At 41.2% G+C, this 26,483-nt stretch overlaps 1 protein-coding gene across 1 annotated transcript in view; it reads right to left on the bottom strand.

Annotated features, from left to right (window-relative positions):
- Nucleotides 1-18,330, bottom strand: part of LHFPL3 (LHFPL tetraspan subfamily member 3) — a 477,483-nt gene extending 459,153 nt beyond the window's left edge. Inside the window, exon 1 of the mRNA XM_081800673.1 lies at nucleotides 17,891-18,330. Within this exon, the coding sequence (XP_081656799.1) occupies nucleotides 17,891-18,329 (439 nt within the window). The 5' untranslated portion in view covers nucleotide 18,330. The remainder of the gene's footprint in view (nucleotides 1-17,890) is intronic.
- Between the last annotated feature and the right edge of the window lie 8,153 nt (nucleotides 18,331-26,483).

Below are 26,483 nucleotides of genomic sequence, written 5' to 3'. Positions count from 1 at the left end.
AAGAAGAAGAAGAAGGTAGCAGGAGGGGAAGAATGAAAGGGGGGAAATCAGAGGGGTAGACGAACCATGAGAGACGATGGACTCTGAAAAATAAACTGAGGGTTCTAGAGGGGAGGGGGGTGGGAGGATGGGTTAGCCTGGTGATGGGTATTGAGAAGGGCACGTTCTGCATGGAGCACTGGGTGTTATGCACAATGAATCATGGAACACTACATCTAAAACTAATGATGTAATGTTTGGGAATTAACATAACAATAAAAAAATTAAAAAAAAACCCCTCAGAACAGTGGGGCGCCTGGGTGGCTCAGTCGGTTAAGTGTCCAATTCTGGGTTTCAGCTCTGCTCATGATCTCATGGGTTGTGTGATCGAGCCCCACATCGGGCTCCTTGCTCGGCATAGAGTCAGCTTCAAAGATTCTCACCCTCTGCCCCTCTCCACATGCGTGTAAGCGAGCTCTCTCTCTCTCTCTAAAAATAAATAATCTTAAAAAAAAAACTCACAACAGGGAAAAAGGTAAAACAATTATTTTATAAGAAGAAAATGATTATGAAGTCTATCTTATGACACCACTTTCTTATTGCCCTGGGAAGCAGCAAACTGATGTTACTGTATTTTGAAGGAGACTTGAATTAATTTTTTATTATTTTGTATTGTCTTCGTTTTAGCCTCCAAGTAAAATGTTCTCTCCTTACCTACACAGGTTTTTTTTTTTTCTTTTATAAACATTTAGATTTTTCGTCCTTCTCAGGGAATTTGAATGTCACGATTACTGCTGCTTCTGTCCCATGCCAGTCCATCCCTCTGTTTAGCGCCTTGAACTACTCTGCTCTCTGTGTCTTTTTGTCTTTTTCCTCTATCATCGCAATCTTCCCACCTTGCTCAACGCTCAGATTTTATGGTTGTTACAGTGAAGGCAGAGAACTAAAAGAATTCATTTTGGAAAATAATCTATTTAAAAACAAGGTTTATATTCAAATGTGTTCGGTGTTTCCTTGGTTCTGTAACATTTGTATTCTTTGTGTTAAGGTAAAAAATTACAAACCACGGGACCCATATATCTGGTTTTAACAAAACATCTGCTTTTCAATGCCAAATTTCTCTGGTCAAGGTGAACCATTTAGAATGTGTCATTCTAAATTCATATACACAAGATATTAAAGCATAATTAAGTTTGGTTGATAGTTCTTGACTTTGAAACTTAAAATGAAAATAGGACCTGTTTTCTTTTTCTTTTTTTTTTTAAGATTTTATTTATTTATTTGACAGAGAGACAGAGAGAGAGCACAGATAGACAGAGCGGCAGGTAGAGGGAGAGGGAGAAGCAGGCTCTCTGCTGAGCAGGGAGCCCGACGCGGGGCTCAATCCCAGGATCCTGGGATCATGACCCGAGCCAAAGGCAGACGCTTAACCGACTGAACCACCCAGGCATCCCTAGGACCTATTTTCTTAAGTAGAGCTTAAATCATATAGAAATGATAAGCTCTCCGGTTGCAGACTCTGTGGGATAATCACTATGTTGACTCCTCTAAAAAGTGCTGAGACATTTTCTTTATATTGGTTCCGAGGATAGAGCTTTGAATTGTGGCATCAGTTTAAGGCATTGAAAGAGCAGGCAAATTGCAACAACAAGCATCCTAAGCACTAAGTGTACAAGGGCAAATAAAACCACCATGATCTCTGCCCTCAGGAAGCTTCTAGTACATAGGGCACAAGGAGCAGCAATTGCTAACTGCTACCCTTCTTCTCTGAGCCCTGGTCATATCACTCTACAGATCCCCAATCTCCATCCCAAAAGGAGGGCTGAAAGGGCACCCACTGCAGGGAAGTTCCACAGCTTCCTTCGTTCTCTCTTATAAAATCCCCCACGAAGACCTAGGATGGAAAGGGCTAATCTCATCCAATAAAAAATGGAGTGGCAATGAATTTCCACCTTCAAAATGTACACGATTTCTTTTCTAGATTAAAAGAGAAACAATCTGAGGTCATATGGGGTTTTTAACAGAACAGCAATGTACTTTGTACTTCTTTTTTTGTGCCTTCTGGGACCACCGTTCTAGTGATGATAATGATGACAACATTGATGATGGTCATACTCATTCCTAACATTTATGAGTGTCTTCTGTTTTCCAGATATGAGATGGGTTCTATATTTATCCTTACTTTAAAGATGAGGAAACTGAGGCATAGATAGGCTAAAGAACTGGCCCAAGGTCATACAGCAACCACACAAATCCAGATGTTTTGGTTTCAGAGCTTATGCACCTCTCTAGCATGTTATAGCTGCCTCCACAGTTTTCTTCTGAGGAATTCAGAATTCTTTCCAAACCTAAGAAGAAAACCAATCATGAAGAGATCTTTACTATAAGAAGTGTTTTAGGCTTCATATCTTCTCTAATATGCATACTAGGCATGCAATAGGGAAGGATAAATGAATGAATGAAAGAATAAAAGGATTGAGAACCCAATGACAATATTTCTGTCATGTAATTTGGTATTTTTATATTAAAACTAAGAGGAATCTACATTAAATGCATATGTCATTGGAAGTGGAGACCCACTCCTTTGCTCCTACTACATATTTCATCTTAGACAAATATGACAGTGGGGCACCTGGGTGGCTCAGTCAGTTGAGCACCCAACTCTTGGTTTCGGCTCAGGTCATCATCTCAGGGTTGTGAGATCAAGCCCCACATCAGACTACACACTGGTCATGAAGCCTGCATGAGATTCTCTCTCTCCCCCCCTCTGGCCCTCCCCCCCTTTCTCTCTCTCTCTCTCTCTCTCTCGAAGGAGAAGGAGGAGGAGGAGAAGGAGAAGAAGAAAAGGGAAGAAAGGAAGAAAGAAAGAAAGAACGAACGAACGAACTATGACACTAACTCACTATGGTACGTTCATGAATTTTGAGTAGTAGATTCAGAAAGTATAATTAGTTTATATGCATCAATCCACACTCCCTCTGATTGTTCCCCATTTCAGCAATGGCATAAATTGGTGACTTGGTACTTGGAAGTTAGAGTCCATGTGGCCATAGAATTAAGCAAAGCCAACTTAATATTATCCATGGGATCTACATTTTGGGCAACATGACAGATCAGATGACCCAAAAAACACTCCCAAATAGAATACCTAAAAATGTTGGATAAAAATACAAAACTTTTTTTTTTTCACATGCATGGCTGAGCAATAGTAAAGTAAGAGAAACCCCTTATAGGTAAGGAAAAAGACAAAACAAGAATCCAGAGAAGCAGTTGAGCACTAAAGCCAATAATGAACTTGGTGCCATCCACTGATCATTAGTGATCTTGAGTGTTTTCTCATGTATTTCATATCATGATATGCACACAGAAAATGATATTATTACAATAGCAATTGCTAGAATAAATGGGAGCATCTATATGTGATTTTGCAAAAACATTTACTTCATATAAGACACATAGAATATAAAGTATTAAATACTAAATATATTGAATATATATCCAATATAAATATAAATATGCAATTTGAGCTTTCTTTCATGAGGAACATATATATTTATCATTTTGTGTCATGCTTGGGAGATGGTTGCATACAATTCCTGATCAAAATTTTTAATGATGGTCTCTTCAAAAGTCTCACTACAGATAAGGAGTTATTTCCATAAGTTTGTAGCAGATAAAAAATTAATAAGCTTGGTAACCAATTAAGAAGTTAGGAAAAGAACAAGAGAAAAAACCTAAAGAAAATAGAAGGAAAAAAAGTAAAAAATAAAAGCAAAAATTAATGCTATCGAACAAACAAATGCAATGCAAAAGAACAACAAAGATAAAGCTGGTTCTTTTTTAAAAAAACTAATAAATCTGACAACCTTTTGGCAAAATTGATCTAAAGAAAACAGAAGACACAAGCAAACAGTTCCTATGCAATGATAAGAGTATAGTTTAAAAAGCTCTATGCCAATAAATTTGACAATGTAGGTGAAATGGACAAATTCTTAGAAAAATATACTTTTATAAACTGAAGATGAAATTAAAAACCTGACTGATTCTAAGACAATTAAAGAAATCTAATCAGTAGTTTAAAAAATCTTCCTATAAAGAAATACCAGGCCCAGACAGTTTTACAATTTAATTCCATTAAATACTCAAGGAACAGATAATTCCAATTCTACACAAATTCTTTCAAAGAACAGAAAAAGAGACTTCTCAACTACTTTTATGGATCTTACATAACCCTGACACCTAAACTAGATGAAGACGTGTGACAATGAAAACAAACAACAACAAAAAAACCCCACACAACCTTACTCATGAAAATACTTTGAAAAATAATAAGATATTAGAGACTGAGTCTCACAATGGGTGTGAAAGTTGGCTTTGTTTTTATAGTGCATTAACATTAGAAAATCCAGTATTATAACTATTTCATCAGTACTGATTAATTCCAAAAATTCATTTAATCATCTCAGTAGGTGCTGAAAGTGCATTTAATAAAATTCAACATACATTCAAAATCTAAAAAGTTCTTGTCAATGGAGGAATGTAAGTGAACTTTCTTAACATAATGAATAGTATTTGCATCTGTTGCATAAGTCATACTAAACAATGAACCATTTCCTTTAAAAACGGGAACAGTGAGGCATCTGGGTGGCTCAGTCAGTTAAACATCTGCATTCAGCTCAGGTCATGATTCCAGGGTCCTGGGATCGAGCCCCGCATCGGGCTCCAGCCCCGCATCGGGCTCCTTGCTCAGCGGGGAGCCTGCTTCTCCCTCTCCTCTCCACTTGTGCTCTCTCTCACTATCTCTGTCTTTCTCTCTCTCAAATAAACAAATAAAATCTTAAAAAAAACAAACAGTAAAAAACCTGTGACTCGAGAATATGCACATTAGTGATAAAACTATAAGGAATGTAGGTTAGTAACACAAAACTCAGGGAAGTGGCTACCTCTGGGCAGATATCATCAGGAAAGTGGGTAGTGGATACACAAGTGGTCATTTTATTGTTATTTTTTAAACTATAGACACAAAAACACAGGCACGCACACACAAATATAAAGTATAGTATGCATAATGTGTTTACAGATGAACTGAAACAATGATTCATTCTGCAAATGTTTGGCAAGACCAGAATGATGGCTGGTCTGAATAATGTGGTAACTACAATAGAAATTTAAGTCACTTTCTCTTTCATTGGACAAGTTCAAGCTTGCCTCCGTGTAAGTCATATTTCTACACTAAACTTAGATAATACTTTAACGTATTTGAGAATAAATTCCAAATGAACTGCTCATGTCACCATGAGACTTAAAGAGAAAGAATTGTATGCGAGACTCATTCTATTTCTTAAATAAATCTATCACGATTAAAACTTTAATGTTCAGGGACCACCTCTCACAATCACTAGGTTGGTTTTTTAGAAACCTTTGTAAAAAAAATCAATTCTTTAATAGTACACAGTGGAAGGGAACAGTCCTTGTCAAATGAACTCTTATTGATTACAGAACTTTTCCCCCTTGTTCTATGCACATTAAACTCAGCCCCCAAATTCTAAGAGGTCCCACAGCATTGCTAGTGTGCTGTATTGAACCATAGTACCAGTAGAGTTCCAGATTTTCTGCTTGGCCTTTTCAGGCACAGACATTTCGGCAGGCCCTGGGACCAGGGTGGGGGCATCGGGGCTAATAAGGGGGAATTCTGGTGAGGATTTTTAAAAATGCTTTGTGAGTATGAGATGGGGAAAAAAGTTTGGCATTGAGCAGGAAATGTGCTTTCTGAATTTTCCTAAGAACTTTCTGCACTTCAGGTTCCCAAAGAGATAAAATAGAAACCAGATTGAGTTCAGGTCCCACTTTAAAAAAAAAAGAAAAAGAAAAGAAGAAAGGAATTTGTGTGTTCTCTGAGTGGCTTCCAGTGGAGACAACTATGTGTGGGTATAGAAGGCACTCATTCCTTCTTTTTATTTTGTTGTATTTAAGGAAAAGGCAACTAGAATATGTAGGTAGGAACTAGTAATGAAATTTGGTGTCCAGTTTTCTATTCTCAACATATGAAGTATTATTTGCCTATAGCTGGGGTCCATGGTGTGAGTTCCTGTAAACATTATTTTTAAATTCCGAACAGTCCCTAAAGTTTCCCGGGGAATGTAATTTCCAATTCTACTTTTTTCATTTCCAAAACGGGCTCAGGCTGCTGCAGAGATGCAACCATAATGCATAGTTCATGACCACCAAGATCAAACAGCTATTTCAAATTCCGCAGTTCTGAATTCCTCTGCTTCTTTTGAATTCTCTAGTAACCTACCTCCAGTGACCTGTTAATTCTCCAGTGATGTCCAAGTTATTCCAAAGTGTCCATCTCCAGGCTAAGAAAAAAATAGCCAAAATGTTCTGATGGGGAAAGACCATCCCAACGAGTCCTCTACAAAAGTAGGCCACTGAAAAGTCACAACAGCTTCTTAAAAGGTCAGATAAGTTACAGAGAGTTAATTTCAACGAATTTATATAAAGACAAAGGGCTACAGAAAAGTCCAGGAGGAGTTGGGTTTTTTCTGGTAGATAAAGAAGCTTTCCGTTCTACTGGCTGTATTCTGAATGGATCCCTCTTCTTATTCTTTTTCACCCTTCATATTTTATCCTCCACTGGCTACTCTCTAAAATGTTACCTTGCAAGGAGTATCGGGGGAAAATGACTCTGGACCTGACCTTATAAAAGACAAAGTTCCAAGAAACACAAGATGACAGGGCTGGAGCTCCCTCTAGAGCCCATCCTGCACTCAATGGAGGGGTCTCAGTAAAGTGAAGTAGGGGTATGTAGATCCTGGCCCATTTCCCCATGTGAGTTCATCTTGCTGGAGAGCCCCTTCCAGCAGAGGTCAGGAAGAGAAGAGCTATTCATTATAACCTCCAGGACACAGCTGGGACACTGCCGGGCAGTGCTCACCAAACATCTCTTCACCTGCATGTCTAAAAGCAGAGTCTGATGGAGCATTCCTACTTAATACATTCTCTTGTCAACATCAACTCTGGATATTTACTGCAAATGGGATCTTGATACTATGCGGAGCAGAGAATGTTCATCTGTTCATTATTCAATTCAGTGGTTTGGGTCATAGTCATACATGTACAAACTGATATTCTCTTCTTACAATAGCTGATGACTTTAAATTTGAAATGAAAATAATGGGGCGCCTGGGTGGCTCAGTCGTTAAGCAACTGCCTTCGGCTCAGGTCATGATCCTAGGGTCCTGGGATCGAGCCCCGCATCGGGCTCCCTGCTCGGCGGGAAGCCTGCTTCTCCCCCTCCCGCTCCCCCTGCTTGTGTTCCCTCTCTCGCTGTCTCTCTCTGTCAAATAAATAAATAAAATTAAAAAAAAAAAAGAAATGAAAATACTAATAAGAAGCAATGTTGAGTTTGTTTGTCTTGCCTTCTTTAGGAAAGCTAAAGAAATTCACAGAATTAACATGTTAAAAAGAGAGCAACAATCTCCGTTTGAGCATTAATCTGAGAATCTTAAACCACTACTTTCTTTGCTTAGGAAGAAAAAATAAAGACTCACAGACACAATATTGAGAAACCTAATTTTCAATATATTACAACTACATTTAAAACAGCACAGAAAAAAATGCTACTTGTAAATTGTTCCTGTTACATGATATCATGATGTTACTAAAGATCAAGAATATTAAATGTTGCTTTTGATAACTGTCAAGAGGAAATAATTTGAGTAATATCTGATAATATTTCCCTATCATTTAGGGGGAACTTAATAAGAATGCCTAAATATTTATAAGGGTCTTGCCATAATCAAAAGATCAACTGGTCCACAATGCCTTCAAAACATGGCTTCTCTAAGTTTATTTAGCTGAAGTTATTAAACAGTTCAAAATTATCTCCAAAATGCATTTTGGAGATAATGACACTTTGAGTCATTACTCTAGACAAATAAAATGGAAGAGCTAGACCCTGTTAACACCAACTTAAACTCTTAGGTTAGATGGTGTTTTGTTAGTAATGCACAAAATCCATTACGGGAAGCACAATAGCATTTATAGAACACTGTGCAGTTTCTAAAAGGCTTTCACAGCCATTATCTTACTGGATCCTCAGAACAAGTTAGGTCTGGCATACACAAGTTGTGAAACGACACTGTCCTTTAAGTTGGGTATTTTGAGTTCCATTTTTCTGTCTACTAAATTTTCTGAATCCTACCCACTCCTCCAGCCCTGCTCTCTTTGGTGGTGGTAGAGTAACAGTAACAACAGTAGACCTAGCTAGTATTTATTGAGGGCTTACTGTGTGCCAGGTCCAGTTACAAGTGTTTCACATGCATTAATTCAATAATCCTGAGAATCCTAATAGATAGGTACCTTTATTTAAAGTCTCACTATATTGAGGAAATCTAACTCTGGATACCTGCCTGTCTAGGATTGTTCTTTATTTGCTTTCTTCTTTAATTGCATCCTATCTTTGATGGCTTTCCTAACATTTACTTTGTCGGTAAATGCACAGCAACAACTAGTCGGCAGATGATAATATTTTTAGTGTCCATAACTTGTGATCTCTTTTTATCTGCAACACAATTACATACATCTTAGAAAAAATGAACGAAGTGAAGAAAATGAAAAGCCAAGAGTAGTTAGATGACTTGCTCAAAGTCATCCAGCCAATAAGTGGCCAAGCCAAGATGCGCATCTTCTGGCCACATGCCCAGTTCCCCTTCCTCACCCTGATGCCTCCAGAAGCTGTCCAAGTCTATTATTAACCTTCCTGGAACCGTGTCTGTGACTTGGCGATCCTGTCCAGTGGCATCACCACATGCACCACCGCCATCGGTAAGCAAATCTATTAAGAACATTTCTGCATTTGACGCAGGGCAGAAATGGGTGACAGAGCCCTTGGCCTATAGGAATTCAGTCTCAGAAAAATAGCACTGAGATCAGAGGTGTAACCAAGAGGATGCTGTGGGCAAAGAACCACCCAAGCTCTAGCTTAGGGAAATGAAAAGGAAGAGAGATGAGGAATACCTCTCTACTCCTAAGCAGGCTTGACGAGAAAAGTCTGGTAAACATTTGGCAGTTATTTTCCCTGTTAAAGATCAGCCCCTTCCCTTGATACAGCATGGTGAAAATGCATATTGAACATATGTACTAAGCAAATGCACATAAAGTTGGGAGACAAACGAAAGTAGTAGAAATAGAACTGCACCGGGAATCAGATGCATTAGTCTCAAGTCTATCAAGGTGTAATTTTGGCAAGACTCTTAATTTCTCTCAGATTCAGAGGCAACATTCTGCAGGGAAGGGGGCAAGTCTGATTTTGGCTCAAACCACTCACTGGTATGAGACCTTGAACAATTTTTTAAGCCTCAATTTCTTCATCCGCAAAATGGGTATAATGATATAACCTTGTAGAATTACTGTGAAGGCTAAATATACTAAACTAAAGGTTTTTGCAAGTGGTAGTTGCTCGACAGTACTTTTCCAATACTATTTCTTTACCTGGAAAATGAAGAGACTGCTAAATAATTATTAATATCCTTCCAACTTCTAAAAGCTTTTCAGTCTATATCCATTTGGCACTGGGTTAAGTACACTTGTTTAAATGTTTGTTTAGAGGTGGGCCATGTCATTTTTCGTAGCATGAATGGCCAATCAAATCACAGCTGGAAAAATAATTCTCTTTTTCAATCCACCTACAAACTAATTGGGAGACATTAGCAATCAAGGCCATTAATGGAAGAAAGAAAAGCAAAGAAAAATGTCTCAAATAAGCTTATCTTTTACCCAATCTACCCTCTAATACAAAATGACCTATGAATTGATGCAAAACTTCCACAATTTTCCAAAGAAGAGATAGTTATTTTTCTAAATTCACACAATCATCTTTTCTCTAGAATAGTGTCTTTCAAACATTTTGACTACAGCCCACAGGTAAGCAATACATTGTACATTTTAATCTAGTCCACCTACACATATTTAAGTATTTTAAGAAATAAAGGTTTCACGAAACCCTTTCTATCTCCACTACATTCATATTTTCTATTGTTTTAATCCAAGCTTTAATGCTGATCATGATCTACTCAACTAATGTCGTGACCCATCAAAGGGTCACCAACCAGAGTTTGTAAAACATTGCAGTGCAGCATTCTTCTCTCTAAGAAGGTTTTTAAGAAATGTCAACTATTCAGTGCTACTCCTAGTCCAGTTAACTGGTTAAAATGTAGATATTCCATTAATTAATATTTGGCATTACACAGATCCACAATATTGCTGGTTTTTAATCATCTGAATCTTAAATCTAACAGTCTAGCTTGCAACTATCTATGTTCTTAAAATGCTCTGTAAATATATTTATCCTAAATACTCCCTGTAACTTCCCTTTCACCATTAAAGCCATTACAGAAATTAATTTAGCTTCACAATCTGTAACTAGATTTTCAAAGAGAAACTATAGGAATTCTATTTATCAAGTTTCACAATGACCTTTTCTTTCTTTGGTTGGCTTATTTTATTTCTCCATATTTTCACCTGCCATAGAGGAAGTTTGATCATCTCTCTCTTTGAATAGCTTGGTATTAGAATCTATTATAACTCCTGAGAGGTGGGGGGAGGGGGTACAGCAGAGCCTTAATCTTTCCTTCTTGGGAATTGGGATTTGCACACAGCTTTGCACTGTAATGCACATTCCAGCTCTCTGCTTGTCCTGTGCCAATATATTTTTAAGCCATTGATGATATCAACCTCAATAGGCTTTTAATGTTATCAAATTCCACAGGCTTTGCAACCTTGAATTTCTTCTATCTTCTATTCATACTTCATTTTTTGGTGTCACTCTTCACTGTCCCTGTCATTCTCCACAGCTGGATCTATTTGCCTGTTTCTGAAATACTGAGCCTTCTGTCAATGATGATACACATTTCCCATTTTGATTTTTGCAACCTCACTCTTGATCTTCATTAAAGCAAAAGAAGGAGATGCAGAGCACCCTGCTCCACCCCACCCCCGCCCCCGCCAAGACAATTTCCACAAGGAGTCTCCAGACACTTAAGCAAGTGGGCCTGTGATGCATTCTCTACCAAAGCTAAATGAGCCATTGTTTTCTAAGTGGGCAAAGAATGAGGAGAACTCTCTTGATTCGTTAAGTTCTGCCTGTCTCTTTCTGAGCTAAGGCCTCTTTTCTGATCGACAATCATTTCTCACTGATTTCATTACCTTTCGCTACTCTGCCACTAGCCCTTTCATTGATAAGTCATAATCTCAGAATTTCATGCAATTAGCCTAATTTCACTCAGCCTATCACTTAGGATCCTTTCTCATATTCAGCACACAGAGAGACAGCCCCTACAGTGCTGCCAATCTGGTTTCCCTAGTATGGGAAGATGTCAGAATCCAGGTAAGCGAGACCCGGTGTGCTGATCCCATGCCAGTAACCCTACTTTAGAAAGGTCTACTTTCTTCTTTCATTCTGTCCAAAAGTAGTTGGAGAGGGTTCATGTCTACAGTGGTCCAGAAATTATCTTTCTCTTGCAAACCGCTCATTTTTTTGTTTCATTTTAGCAGAAGAGATGAGAAATGATTTTGTTCAAGATTACAGTAACGACAGTTTAAACCAGGAATGACACTCTGACCCTGCACAGTAGGAGCGTCATAGACTCATAATCACAATTGGAGAGTTGCATACTATTAATTATACAAACATTAAGAATGCTAGCAGAGGCTGTTTTGTTGGTTTCTTTTTTGAAATGCCCCAATGACTTTTCATAACAGTTTTACGTTTGAGACATCAAATAACTTACCTACCATTTGCTATATGAACCAGCGTCTTACTTTCTGTCATTATTAATATATTCTTGTTATTATTAAGAATAAAGGTCAGCTCCTTGGTCTTTCCTCGTTATCAAATTAAAATTCCAGTTGACTCATTATAAGCAAAAATCACATTAATTAAAGCTGGTGCCGACCCCCAAAGTTCTGGAAATTACACTTTAAAACTCTCCCAGTTATCATGCTATGAAGCCCCCAAATTAGAATTCTCTCAGGGTGTTTGCTCTTTGCTTCATGCCAGTGTGATCTGAAGTTCTCTCTACTCCTTTTCCCACTGCCTCACACCACACACAGAAATGCACTGAGCCACAAACTCCACCCACAGGTATATGCTCTGCTCTGCTCTTTCCTTCATTGAAAATTCTGCTCACTTTGAAAGATTTCTAAGGTATGTACATAAAATGCAACGCATTGGCCTGGCCATCTGGATTCTCTGATCACATCATACCAAACGTAAGTGCTAATCACTAAATAATTGTTTTCAGGTTAAGCATCTGATGCCACATTCTGGTTAAGTAAGTAATTATTTATTTATTTATTTATTTATTTCGTAATAGAAATATGTGAGCACCTTGTTAACATTTCTCAATGGGTAAAAAGCTGTTAAACAAGCAGCCTCGCGCCAAAGGAAGAAAATACCTAACAATATACTGCATGGGTTATACGGGGTCTGTTATTTTTCACAGATGTTCACTTAAAATCTCACTATTATAAAAATCATTTGTTTTGACATTCACATTAATATATTTTTCAACATCTCTTCAATAGTCAGATCCCTTGTCACACTGCATAAAAGCAAAAAAAAAAAAAGAAAGAGGAAAAAAACAGTTTCTAAATTCTCATTTCAAATCACTCTCTTCTAAGTTTGAGTTGGTAAATAGAAAATTCTTAGAAGTAGAACATGTCATCAGAAAATGAAAACTTCCCTCACCCGTTGTACACTCTTCCCTTTGCATCTGGGCAAGTGTTTGGAATGCCCTGCCATTTGAAAAACCCCCCTTTAAGGTCATTCTGCAACTCTGAATGTAGGATGAGTTAGCAGCTCTTTGAGGCAAGACCTCTTTCTCATACGCCCAGCACCACCAAATGGTAAAAATTGGTGATGTCCTGAGGGCCAGTCAATCCCAACCTGGTCCCCTTTGGAGACCCGCATCACAGCTCTGAATACACAAGGCCACCCATCTGAGCAGATCTGGGGCAGGATCCCTGGCAGGTCCAAGAACACGTGTGCAATGATGCCCAGAAAGAGAAAAGGAAAGCCCAGAAGATACACCCCCCTGCTGTCTGGATTGCTCCTGAAGGTATGTAAGAAAATTCAAGCTGGAATGGGGCCCCTGCGCTTATGAAAACCTGATCTTTTGATTCTTACATAAAACCTCCATTTTGAATGATGTTTTTCATGAGAAATCAAATGGTAAGGAAAAATTTGCTGAATCCTAAGATACAATTATGTCCTATGGTTGTAATAAAGATCATTATCCCCACATCAGAAAAGACCCCCATTTGGGAATAAGTTCATCACGAATTAGGCTGTCACGTCACAGTCACTGCTGTCAAAGAATGTTGGAAGAGATCCTTTAGTGCAATTACTGCTGATACCACAAACCAGTGAGAAAGATGAGCATCGTGGCTTCAAAGAATATACGACATTCACTTCTCAACATGGCATGGGGGAATTTTAAATCTCTCCTTTTTCACCCCATTGATCATTCATTCTTTCTTCTATTCAGTAACAATGTATTGAGTATCTACTCTTCGGTATATGGCATACACATATTACTGTGTGCCGAGACATAGCAGTAACAGCACACGAACCTAACACTCATGTAGTTCTTGCTTCCTCTGCACCACGCACTGATCTCAGCAGACACATTCGCTCTTTAATCCTTGCACCAATCTCCTGAGGTAAGTACATGTCCACTTTGCAGATGAGCAACTGAAGTCCAGAGAAATTAATACCCTGGGTCATACACTTAGTGAGTGTCAGAGCCAGGGTCAAAACCCACATCTTTTTACTCCAGTGTCCATGATCTTGACCTTTATACGATACGAAGAAATACAGACATGGCTTTATGGAACATTCCATGTACTGGAGATGACAGACATTAAACAAACACACAAACACATTTATCATCTCAAATGTTGGTAAGGTCTATAAGAAAAGAGCAAGGTGCCATGAGATAGTTATCATGTAACATTGCAAAGCCTCTCCTTGCAGTGATTACCTCTTGATGATTCTCATCTCACCTAAAGTTATACAATTTAAGAAAGCAAGCTGGCTGACAAAAGCTGGGAAAAACTAAGGGTGGGAAGCCGGGGAAAGTGACTGAGCGATTCAGCCCTTAACCCTTACCATAGAGCCTTGCCATCTTGGTGGCCCTTCTTGTTGATATACACCGAATGGCAAGAGGGGAAGGACATGGCAAATGCAATCCCTTCTCCTAACCTCGTCCCTCTTGAATAAAGAAATCCAACCTGGATCTGGTGTCCCTTTTTCACAGAAGAAAGTAATTACCTCCTCATCTGCTGCCTTTGACCAAGAAGTCCACGGTGGATGTCTAAAAAACCTTAAATTTTACCTTAATGCTTTAGCTTATTCTGTTTTTTAAAGATTTTTTTTTATTTTTAAATAATCTCTACACCCAATGTGGGACTCGAACTTACAACCCCAAGATCAAGAGTCACCTGCTCTACTGAGGGAGCCAGCCAGGCGCCCCTTAATGCTTTAGCTTGTTAAAAAAAAGAAAAGATTTATTTGGTCTATAATGGTTAACACCTGGGCTTCTGGAAACAATTCCAGGCATGGCTTATAGTCAATAAAACAAATAAACAAAACAACACCTTTATGAGACTTGGTTATTAACAGACTTGAAAACAGACCAAAACACTGATTTAAAGAACAAGAACACGGAAACAGAGAACCACGTTCCCAGAGCAACAAAATTCCTTTTCCATCCTGATTATAAAAAAAAAAAAAATCTGGACTTTATTACCCTAGCTGGCCAATTACAGATCTACCTCCTTCCTTTTAGTGTCAGAGAAATCATACAGAAAAAAGAAACGTCTCTCTTCTTCTCAAGTTATCCCTCTGTAGATTAGAAAAATTTTGCATCTCTGATTGTTATTACTTATTTTATGTATTATTGTTATGCCTTCAGTCTTTATATTAGGCATGGTCCGTAAGTATAAGATTACATCCAGAAGTAGTATGACATATTAGCTCCTAATTCAGCAGCTTCACTCTACTGAGGTTAATAATGATTTACAGGGGAGAGAGAGGGACAGGGCAAGGTGTTCATAATAGCACCACTAATTATATGTGCTTCGCATATCTAGATAGAAGAGCAATATCATTTTCCAGGTCCAATAAATTAAGTACTTTTTCTAGTTCATTGTTCAGAATCATAAAAAGGATAACTCACAAGAAAGTCTCCTGCTCCATCATCTTCTTATCATTTCCATATGGGATTTTATGTTCTACTTGGCTCTGGTTTATGATGTTACTACGTGAGAATGCTTAGATACCTAAATACACAAGTTAATCGTTTGACTTCCAGTGAAGGTTAAACAGTCTCTAATAAGCAAATAGCACATTAAGTCTCATCTTGCACAGCTTACAAATTACACTTGAGATTAACCTAGGTACAGTTAAATTGTAAGTATGAGAAGGCTTAACATTAAAGAGGAATACTATAAAGGTTAGAACCTAAACTTGGAAAATAGTTTCCATTATGCTAAATTTCTTGTTAGTGCCATGAGACTTTAAAAAAGAAAACCATGTTAAATGTGGCATTCTTCAAAAATATCTTCTATAACCCATTCCCTAAAAATCTGTGAACATAATTGACTTTGATTCTTAACTGCCCGTCATAATCATTCTTCTTTAATTAATAAATTGTATTATAAATAAAATCATGTCCTTCTGTGGTTTATCCAGGAATAAAATATCAAATAAATTGCCAATAAAGGTTTTAGAAAGTATGCCTAGAACTTAAAGGCCTGCAGTCCTCCAAAAATGAAGTCCAAAAATGTCCAAATATCTTCATTAGTATGAAGGCCAGCATCACATTTTACATTGACATATGGGAAACAGGAGAGTATATTTATGTCAAACTTCTGAAAACATGACATCATATTTCACTACCCTAGAACGATTCCTGTGTGCTCTGTTCCAGAAAAAGGAAAGAAAAAAACACTGCAATAGTTGTAGTTGTATTAACTTGAAAGCTGGTAATTCTTTCCCAAAGATAGTTCTCTTTCCTTCTTTAAAATAAAACAAAAACAAACAAAAAAAACTTGGGTTTAGAGCACAAAAACTCATAAAAATATTTAAGAATATGTTGTTGAGAAATCACCTGCAAATTACTTTCAGACCTTCAAAAAACAATCTAATTTGAATCATCAGTCAAAATAGGTCATTTAACTTAGAAAAATTAAAATTAGCTGTGCAGGGTCAATTCTTTTTCTAAAACATCTGCTTCCTCAATGTCCCATCGTCTTCAAAGTCAAACTAGAGCCAAATATCAGGAACAACTGTAATACATGAATTTATTCCAAATCTCAAAGTTAGTCTGCTCCTGAAATGACATTGTATATATATAAACAGGGTGTCCGTGGGGTGCTTGGAGCATTTCAGGAGGATAACAGTGTGAGGGGCGGGCGTGTTTTTCTGTTGGTGCTTACTTCTTTCCTTTCACCTGAACGTGTTCCCAGAACACGGCAAATTAAAATCAGCTGCGACACACTTCGTGCAAAGCAAATACTTCCATAATACAAGTTTAGTCTCCCACAAGTTTCTCTTATATCCACCAGCAGTATAAGAACATGAACTTTAATGCTCTTTTCAAGCACCTTTAAGGACTTGATCATCCTACAACACTCTGGTAAACTTGGGGAGCAAACCCCTACTCCCCCAGAAAACCTCCCCAGGCAGAAGAATATGTACCAAATCTTGAAGGTAACAGCTTTTAAAAATGGGAAAAATAAAACGAAACACAATTTAGACAGTCTGACTGCCTGAGATATCCTATATTCTTCCACAACCAGATCATCCATAAAATCAAAAGGACCCAAAAATGTTGAAGCAGGAGGGTGTCACGTGTCCTAGGAAGGAGGCTGCCTTTAGAAGGCAGGGTATCCAAGGTGGCTAGCAGAGTGGGAATCCGCATCACCGGAAGTAGAGAAAGGACTTAGTTTTGTTTCAGGACTCTCCAAAGCCACCGGGAAATGCATCCCCATCCTTTCTGGGCTAAAAGTAACTTTGATGCTCAGAAAAAGTACTTTCATATCCTCCAGCTAGTAACAATCTATCCTCCACGGGCAAAAAGTGATCAGAAATGCTATTGAAAGGGGTTTTCCTCTCAACCCATCTCCCTAAAGCCACTTCCCCAAAATGAGATCTTGAGAAATCTTGATTCCCTCAAGATCTCTGTTGAAGGATTTAATGAAAGGACCTTTGCTGACAGGGAAGCAAACTGAGGACTAGACATCTGGGGAATCGCTAAGGAACATTCTAAGCTACATTTTTCTTAAAAGGGTGAAACCCAAAACAGAATTAGCATTTACTCATTTCCAGATGGATGATGCATTTTTTATAACTGCCCGGGACAGAGTGAAACAGTTTCACTCCAGCACCACTCCCTCCTGAAGCAAAGACAGAAACAGTCCCAGAGAGGGACAGAGCAAGCTGACTCTCCTTCCACTACAACCTCTCCAAATCCGCTTTCCGCCTGGCTGTGTCAGCCCCTCCTTAGTCCCTCAGCTCGCGCCCTAAGCGGCCGGCCTCCCCTCCCCATCTTCAGCTCGGAGCAGACTCGGCCCAGCAACGGCCCTTCCTCCCGCGCGTCCCCCCGGGTAGTGTCCCCAGCGCTTGGGAGGTTCTGGAAAGCCCGGGACAAGGCGCCAGTGCCGGGCTGGGGAACCCCCGGGGTTCCGGCCTCCCAGGGCTCCAGCACCCACCCGCAACGCCAGAGCGGATTAAGTTGCTGGGCACCCAGCGGCGCGCACTGGCCCCCGTCCCTCCCGCTCCCGCCCCTCCGGGCTCGGGCGCCCCGCGGTCCCCCCGCCTCCACCGAGGCGAGCGCGCACTCACCGGAGGTGAGCTGCATCCAGGCACAGATCTTGTACACCGTCGCCGTGTTGCAGAAGAAGAAGAGGGTGAAGCAAACGATGCAGGCGATGATGAGCATCATGGAGAGGCCGATGAAGAAGGAGGCGGCTTTGAAGGCGCCCGAGGGCAGCGTGGAGAAGTCCGTGAAGCTGCCCCTGCAGGTCAGCTCCCGGGAGAAGCCGTTGCCGATGCAGTAGTGGAAGAGCCCGAAATAGCCGGCTTGCGGGGTGTCCACGCCGTCGCCAATCCAGTAGGGCTGGATGAAGCACACCACGTTGACGATGGCAAAGCAGATGGTGAAGATGGCCCACAGCACGCCGATGGCCCGCGAGTTCCGCACATAGTTGGTGTGGTACAGCTTGGCAGCCTCCTGAGCCGGGAGCATCGCGGCGGCGGCGGCAGCGACGGCGGCTCCGGGCATTCTCCCCCTCCTCCTCCTCCTCCTCCTCCTCCTCCTCGTCCTCCGCCTCCCCCCGCCTCTCCGCGCTCAGGAGACACACTCACCGAGCCGCGCGCGCTGCAACTCCCCTGCCTCTGCCTCAGCCCAGCAGCGCCAGTTTCAGAGTCTGCATCCTCGCTCCCGGAAGGAGGGCGGGAGAGCGCTGAGCACCCCTCCGGCTCGCCTGGCACAGCCTCCCGGCCCCCCTCCCGGCCCGGGCTCCAGCCCTCCTCACCGCCCTCCACCCCTCTTCCCGCCGCCGCCGCTGCAGCCGCTGCAGCTGAAGGCGGCAAATCCCGCGCGGGGCAGCGTGGCGCGCGAGCTCGGGCGCCCCCCACTCGGCTTCCCGCCTTCCGCCCCATCCCCCCCCCCGCCGGGTGCCCCGGGGCGCAGAGGACCGCGGCGACCCTGGGACGCCCCTCGAGCGGCGGGTGTGGGCCGGAGAAGCGGGCCTGGAGTTGGGGAGGGGGAAATCTAAGGAGGAAGCAGGAGCACCCACAGGGATCCTAGAGGCGATCCCAGGATCCCGGCTGGTGTTAGGGAGCGGGCGTGGGAGGCTGATTTGGGGAGCATTTCAGCACCGCACAGCAACGTGCTTCGACCTCTGCACCTTTGCGGAGGCGAGAGGGGCCGCGCGGCAGGTGCAGGCAACAGATGCAAGGAAGGGGAGACGTACTGCCCCCAAGAGCCTCCCTGTTACAACCACAGAACTGCCCCCTGGCTAACTCCTCGCTTGCCAGGTGTTCCACGAGGTGGAGACAGAAGTTGGATAGGAGCCTGACAGACGATAATGTAAAAGGCACACCTCAAGGGTGGTCTCATATCTGCGCAACTGAGCTGATTTCCTCTTCGCGTTTCCCCGCTCCATGCAGCCAAACGAACTGTAGCCAATGGATGCCCTATACTCTCCTTTAAGTCAGGTCATTTTCCCCACAAATCCTGCCATAGATGGAGCCTGCGGGGCATGGAAGTGACGGTGTCACAGGAATGTGTAGTGTGTCTGAAAACACTGGGCACTTCAGCTAGTGTTGTATTTCTCACGCAAATACTCATTGGCAACTATTCTGTGTCCAGGCACTGTGCTGGGTGCTAAGGCTACCATGAGGAGGATCGATCGTTTTCATGGTCCAGGTATCTCCCCCTCCCCCACAACCCAAAGCTCCAGCTAACCAGAGTTGGTTTCAGAGTAATTTTCCCGTGAACGAGCCACAGTGTAATTCCTTACACTTTCATGTAGCCTTGCTGTTTTACACCTGCACTTTGTACTATTTCTTTAGCTTAATGTTTTCCCTCTGCAGTTATTCTGTTTCTCTTTTAACAGTTCCTGCCTTTCAATCTCCATTTCTTAATTTACATTGGCTACTTCTTTGGGTCTTTCTGATTCTGATATAAAGAAACACGTAACCCCTGCCAGTTGCAATGAAATGAGAATGCTCAACAGCGAGGACAATAGTGGTAATAAACCATTTTGGCCCAGATGACCACTGAATTCTGTGAGCAGAAAGGAGAGAATTCTGTTAGAATTTGACCCCTAAGTCTACACTCATTTCCATTGATGATGAAAAACCTATATAAGCTCCTTGACCTCCTTTGGCCATTATGCCCAAACTGCCCACAGTGAGAAACGGGGGTACCAGGTGGAGTATGAAACTACCAGGAATGGATAAGAACGCCTAGAATGGTTCAATGGGAGCAGAGGGTGTTGGGGAGGAAGGAAGGAAAGCTCCAAAAGGTAATCTGCTACCTGAATACCTATCATATGGAAGAAGATTCAGGTCATACCCTAAGTGATGAAGACCAGCCATGCCCATCATCTGATAACCTGAAGATTTGAGATTGTATGGGGAGAGAGGGGGAGTGGAAATAGGGATGTGGGACACACGAGATAATGAAGGGGCTATTGTTGAAACTGGGAAAGAATCTAAAAGGATTGGGGCGCCTGGGTGGCTCAGTTGGTTAAGCGACTGCCTTCGGCTCAGGTCATGATCCTGGAGTCCCGGGATCGAGTCCCGCATCAGGCTTCCTGCTCAGCAGGGAGTCTGCTTCTCCCTCTGACCCTCCTCCCTCTCATATGCTCTCTCTCTCTCTCTCTCTCTCATTCTCACTCTCTCAAATAAATAAATAAAATCTTTAAAAAAAAAAAGAATCTAAAAGGATTAGTGCTGGGATCTTATATTCAGTTTGTCCTATAAGCATGAAATTCAGGTAATACAGTTCCAGGTCCTTTAGGCAGGTGTTTGGAAATCAAGAGGACAGAGTTAAACAGGAGTATGAGACATGTAAGTTTAGAAGACTAAGAATTTTTTATGAAGGGGGGGAAATGGGAGGAAGAGATGAAGTGTGAGAGACTATGGACTCTGAGAAACAAACTGAGGTTCTAGAGGGGAGAGGGGTGGGGGGATGGGTTAGCTCGGTGATGGGTATTAAGGAGGGCACGTATTGAATGGAGCACTGGGTGTTATACGCAAACAATGGATCGTGGATCACCACATCAAAAACTAATGATGTATTGTATGGTGACTAACATAATAAAATTAAATTAAATTTAAAAAAGAAACAGAAGATTAAGAATTTTTTGCAAGTATGGTTGTAGACTCTCAGAAGGTCTTTAAAAAATCAGGGATTTGGGGGAGGTGGGGAAGGTGACCTAAATATGAGCCAGCCCAATATAACACTTGCAAGCCTCTAAAAATATAAATCACGATAATGCATCACCAGTGCATTGGTGGCAATGGAGGGTCAGAACTTCTGTGAGGTGTCATTTGTTTTAACTCCCCTGAAGTTGCTGGTAAATCAGAAAATCGGAAGAGTTTTAGCATGGAAGGAAGAGGAAAGGTGAGGGTAATCGGATTTATGGGCCTTCTGGCAGACCATGGTTCCCAGGGGCAGACATAGCTTTACAACATGAACTGACAATAATTTCTAACGATTCTCCCAAGTCCTCAAATCCCCCCAAACCTGCTTGTATGAAGTGGTCTTTCTTTAAAATCAATGCCTAAAAGAGATCTTACTGCTCCCATGGGGTAGTTGAGATGGAAGGTTGCTGAGAGGGGAAAGGCTGAGAATCAGAAAGCCTAGTTTAGACCTCAGTGCTTAAACTGCCTTTATAGGACAGAGAAAAGACTGGCGAGTGACTCAGATTCAAATGTTATGATTCAATGAGCTTTGCTATTTGAATCATACCCAAGGAGAGCCCTTATTCCAGGTTTAGAATTGCCTCTCCTCTAGGTTCATGCTCAGAATCACTACACCAAGGGGCACACTCAAGGTGTCCACTCTGGTCAACAGCAAGTTGGAACGGACTGGTGTTGGTATACTGATGAACTTAAGTGTGCCCATGGATTCCCCTGAAAACTGGAGCTGTTGCTCCTGGAGGTGAGGGGTCGGTCAGGGATGAACTGAATGCTGCGAGTGGCCAGTCTCCGTATCTTTAGCCTGCCCTGCACCAGAGCAGATTTCCAGGATGAGCAGGGTCTCCCAACACTCTTGGAACTAGGGATGAGCTAGAACTCCCGTAAACTCTTCAGTTGCCATCAGTGAATGCAGATTGTCCTTCCACATCTTCCCAAATCCTTCCATTGCCCATCCCAACCTTGCCCTTTGCAACCAGAAGTAAGATTGTCCCTAAACTGAACGTAAAGCTTTTGTCTGACACCATACAGACTTTAGGACTTCAGACAGCTCAGCACCTGGGCAGTTCATTACATTCATCAAATGTGATGTGACCAGGAAAGCTGTTTGGGGGAAGAGGAAATAATAAAATTAGCCTGATTCATGCTAAGAAGTTACTATTGATAGAAGAGTATTTTGAAACTATAATATGATTCATATGTGCTAAATAACGAGTAGAAGTCAGTGTCACTGACAACCTCAAATTAGACACACTGAACATTCAAATCGCAAATTTGACTGTTAAAAATTCTTTTCTCTTACTGCCACAAAGAGTCAGTAGTGAGACCCACTCTTTTCCCAAACTGTGTCTTGATGAACGTGAGGACCACAAAACAGAAAACAACAAAAGAATAGTTGGACTGTGTAACACAATTAAAAGATTCTGGGTAAGTTAAAGGATCAAATGTTTTGAACCCAAACTAATCTGTGATGGCTTGGGGAAGTGTGAAGACCTTGGAGGGCAAAAGACAGGATCCAGATGCCGTGCCATCTCTGCCTAACTAAAGCCTGAGGCTCTCGGGGCTCCATTTTCTCATCTCTAAAATTATGATGAGGGAAAGAGGATATCAGATGAATTCCAAGGTCCCTTTCTGCAGTAGAATTCTATTCTGTTCTACAAAGACTATTCTAGGATGACTTTGCAGAAAAAGATAAACCCAGTCCTTGCAGGAAAATGAGGCGAGACCTAATAAGAGGTATCAGACTCATGATGCAGACATTTTATTTGAAATTGGAAATCCTTCCTGAAATCCAATTGTTATAATTTTTCAGGCAATCAGTACTTAGTGTTTTCAGGTAAGTCACTGCGATGACCTTGGAAAATGGAGAAAGAGATGATTTCTAAAATCTGTTATTTCATCAATTTCTAGAGCTATTACCAAGGTCAGTATCAGATCACACTCCGGAATATACAGATTCTAATAATGAATCTCTTTTCACTGACCAAGGGTTTCCTCTGCCCCACCCCTCCACCTTAGGTTCTCTGTTAGGGCTTTTAAGACGTCTGGAAACACCTCTTAGTTAATCAGTCGCTGGGTCAGCAGTGGCAATCAAATGTGTTGAGTGTTTCAAAGCCCCCTGCAAATCAAGATCACATTGACCACAAGGCTCTGACTTCATTGCACCTTAGTCTATACCACTTGCAAGAAGATGTAAGTTCCACACACGGAAAGAAATGGGAAATAGGAATATCAATCATTCTTCTTTCCCCTTTCCTCTATTTACCCCTCCCCAATTCCTCCCCCTTTTCCTTCTATTTTGAATTGGATTCTGTGTAAGAATCACTCCTTTTTTTTTTTTTTTTTAATTTAATTGACAGAGAGAGAGCCAGCGAGAGAGGGAACACAAGCAGGGGGAGTGGGAGAGGGAGAAGCAGGCTTCCCGCGGAGCAGGGAGCCCGATGCGGGGCTTGATCCCAGGACCCTGGGATCATGACCTGAGCTGAAGGCAGTTGCTTAACCAACTGAGCCACCCAGGCGCCCCAAGAATCACTCCTTTAATAAGTTCTTTCCACTTTTCCGGAACCCAGCTAAGAACCTAAGTTGTTTTCTCATAGGCTGAACACTGCTACTGCCTGTGCCAGAAGGACCGTCTCTCTGTTAACCTTTTTCAGCCTTTGATGATTTCCAAACAATTCTATCTGAGCGTAAGTAGTGACCTCTATTGAACAAATGACTATAGATATGTAAACATCATTTGAGGTATGATTTTTTTAAGTCTGTAATGAAGTGATTATTACATTAAAGTTTTCAGTTCAGTATGTGTGTTCCGTTCTCTTTCAATCTCGCACTCATTTGGTCTTCCTGATCTTTAAAAAAATTAATTCCATCTGCTGTTAATTCTGAAACTGCTTCATGGAGTTTCCCATTCAAGGTGCACCTTGATTCACAATCAACACCTTCATTTGGAATATCTACCCTTGTGCTTTTAATTTAGGGCTTATATTTGAAACCACTGCTTGGATTCTCTGCTAGACACATCTTTATTCACAAAGCTTGGCAATCACTTGAGTTTCTCAAGCCTCAGTTTCAGCCTTTCTGAGAATATCCCCAACCCACAAAGCATGTATTTAAAGTCTTATAACCCCAGGTACCCCTCTAAATGTAAAGGAAACCCATCCACATGCTTTCTGTTACTTCTATAGTAGTACAAAAATATTAATTTTGATAATTCAGTGCTTTTGTTGAAGTGTCACATTTTTATGCCATTTTAGTCAGTTTTTACTGAAGAAGTGAACCCAAACTCATGGGCTTATAACCCCAAACATTTACTTCTACCCCACATCACATGATGGCTGCTGGTTGGCTAAGGTTCTGCTCCAGGCAGTGGACCTAACTGTAGGTCTGCTTGTATTCTCATTCCGAGGTCCAAGCTGAAGGAGCAGCTCCTGTCTGGGACATGTTGTTGGCATGAGGACAGAAGTATAAGAGGCTGAGGCAAGTTATAAAACTGTATCTAAAACTTCTGCTCAAATATAGCATGTAGCATATCATCTCATATTCCTTTGGCCAAAACACATCATATGCAGAAACCAAAAGTCCATGTGCTAGGGATATAAAATGCTCTTACAGGAAACAGATGAGTGAAAAATCAAGAACTTTTAATCAAATCTACCACATCCAGCCTCTGATAAAGCTCTAACACCAACTTACTTTTCAAATGTTTCTTGGAAAGACTGTATGTATATATAATTTTCACTTGAATGCCATAGGCTATTTCATTTTACATAAACACTTCATCCCATTCACTCTTTTTTTGAAGAATCTGCCACTACTTTGTATTTCATAGAGTATTAACACACGGGAAAAAAAAAGTGTCATGAGAAGCTAAATTCATAATGAATTTCTTCACTTTACAATATTCAGACATGATAGGTGATTCTTCCCGTTGAGGTGTGTTTGATCTGAAATGGCATTTAGCTTCAAAGTGGAGAAAATACATGTTGCCTTGTAAATTCTCACAAGTCTACAGTGTTTTCCAAACTGTATAAATCCTTTTAAAAAATAAAACAACAAAAACCTTAGTACACTGACAGTAATGACTTATAATTATTATTGTAATGTTACTTAAATGTACAGAGTAAATATTAAAAGCATAAAACTTGGGGTGCCTGGGCGACTCAGTCAGTTAAGCGTCTGCCTTCAGCTCAGGTCATGATCCCCGGGTCCTGGGATCGAGCCCCACATCAAAGATCCCTGCTCAGCAGGGAGTCTGCTTCTCCCTCTTCCCCTTACCCCGTTCGTGCTCTCTCTCTATCTCTTGCTCTCAAATAAATAAATAAAATCTTAAAAAAAACTAAAAGTATAAAACTTAATTGACTTCCAGGCATGGGAGCATGAAGAAGGCAGTGCATCCTCTCCCCAAAAGCAAATATAAAACCGAAAGTATCAAAACAGTCATTTTAAGGCTCTGAGGGTTGACCAAGGGCAAAAGCAAACTACGAGGTATTTATTCATGAAGAACTGCTGGAATTTGGTAAGAAAACCGGAAGTCTGCAGTCTTTGCCTGAGGTAGCTTTCTTCCTACTCACCGCTCGCTCAATCGGTGCATTGGTTTAGGAGGGCGGGGCTGGCAGTGAACACCACCGGCTTCTGCCAGAAGGAGAAGACCTCATTTGGAGTGGAGGACAAAAGCTCATGCCAAACAGCATTATTATTAGCAAGCTAGTAGGAAACAAGTGTGGAAAACCCATGGCTCTACTAGCCTGAGGTCCCACTTGGGGCAAGCAGTGGACTAGTCACAAAGTTAATGGGGATGGTCTGGAAATGAAAGAGCCATAGACAAGCTAGAGAAGCTCTCCACAGATTCCTGGACAACTGAGGAATGACATGCACATGCAGGGGAGACAAAAAAGGATTTGGTGGGAAGTAAAAACTGAGGAAGACTTGGGGTACCTCTGGTGGCTCAGACAGTAGAGCATGTGACTCAGTCTCAGGGTTGTGAGTTCAAGCCCCACATTGCGCATGGAGCCTACTTAAAAAAAAAAAAATGCTGAGGAAGAATTGAAAAATGCCTGAATCCATTGTCAGTGGATGGAAGTTTTACAGGTTTGATGTATTTGAGCATAACCTCCACTGAAAGCATTGACTGGCCCTAAACTATGAAGACTCAGGAGAAACCCCTAGGAAATCAAACTAAAAAATAAATATAAGAATAATAATTAAAAAAAAAAAAAACCTGAGCAGAGGGGCACCTGGGTGGCTCAGTCAGTTAAGCCTCTGCCCTCGGCTCACATCATGATCCCGGAGTCCCTGGATGGAACCCCATATGGGCTCCCTGCTCAGCGGGGAGTCTGCTTCTCCCTCTTCCCCTCCCCCTTCTCATGCTCTCTCTCTCTCTCTCTGTCTCTCAAATAAATAAATAAAATCTTAAAAACAAACAAACAAACGAACAAAAAAACCTGAGCAGAGATAATCAGCAGCCACAGACCATAAGGGAGACAGATCCTGTAAGTTAGGTTCAGGC

The sequence above is a fragment of the Leptonychotes weddellii genome, chromosome 12 (genome assembly GCF_054177405.1).
Source record: "Leptonychotes weddellii isolate Sample4059 chromosome 12, ASM5417740v2, whole genome shotgun sequence".
NCBI lineage: Eukaryota > Metazoa > Chordata > Mammalia > Carnivora > Phocidae > Leptonychotes > Leptonychotes weddellii.
The sequence above is the reverse complement of the archived record's forward strand: the minus strand, read 5'-3'. Positions and strand labels throughout refer to the sequence as shown.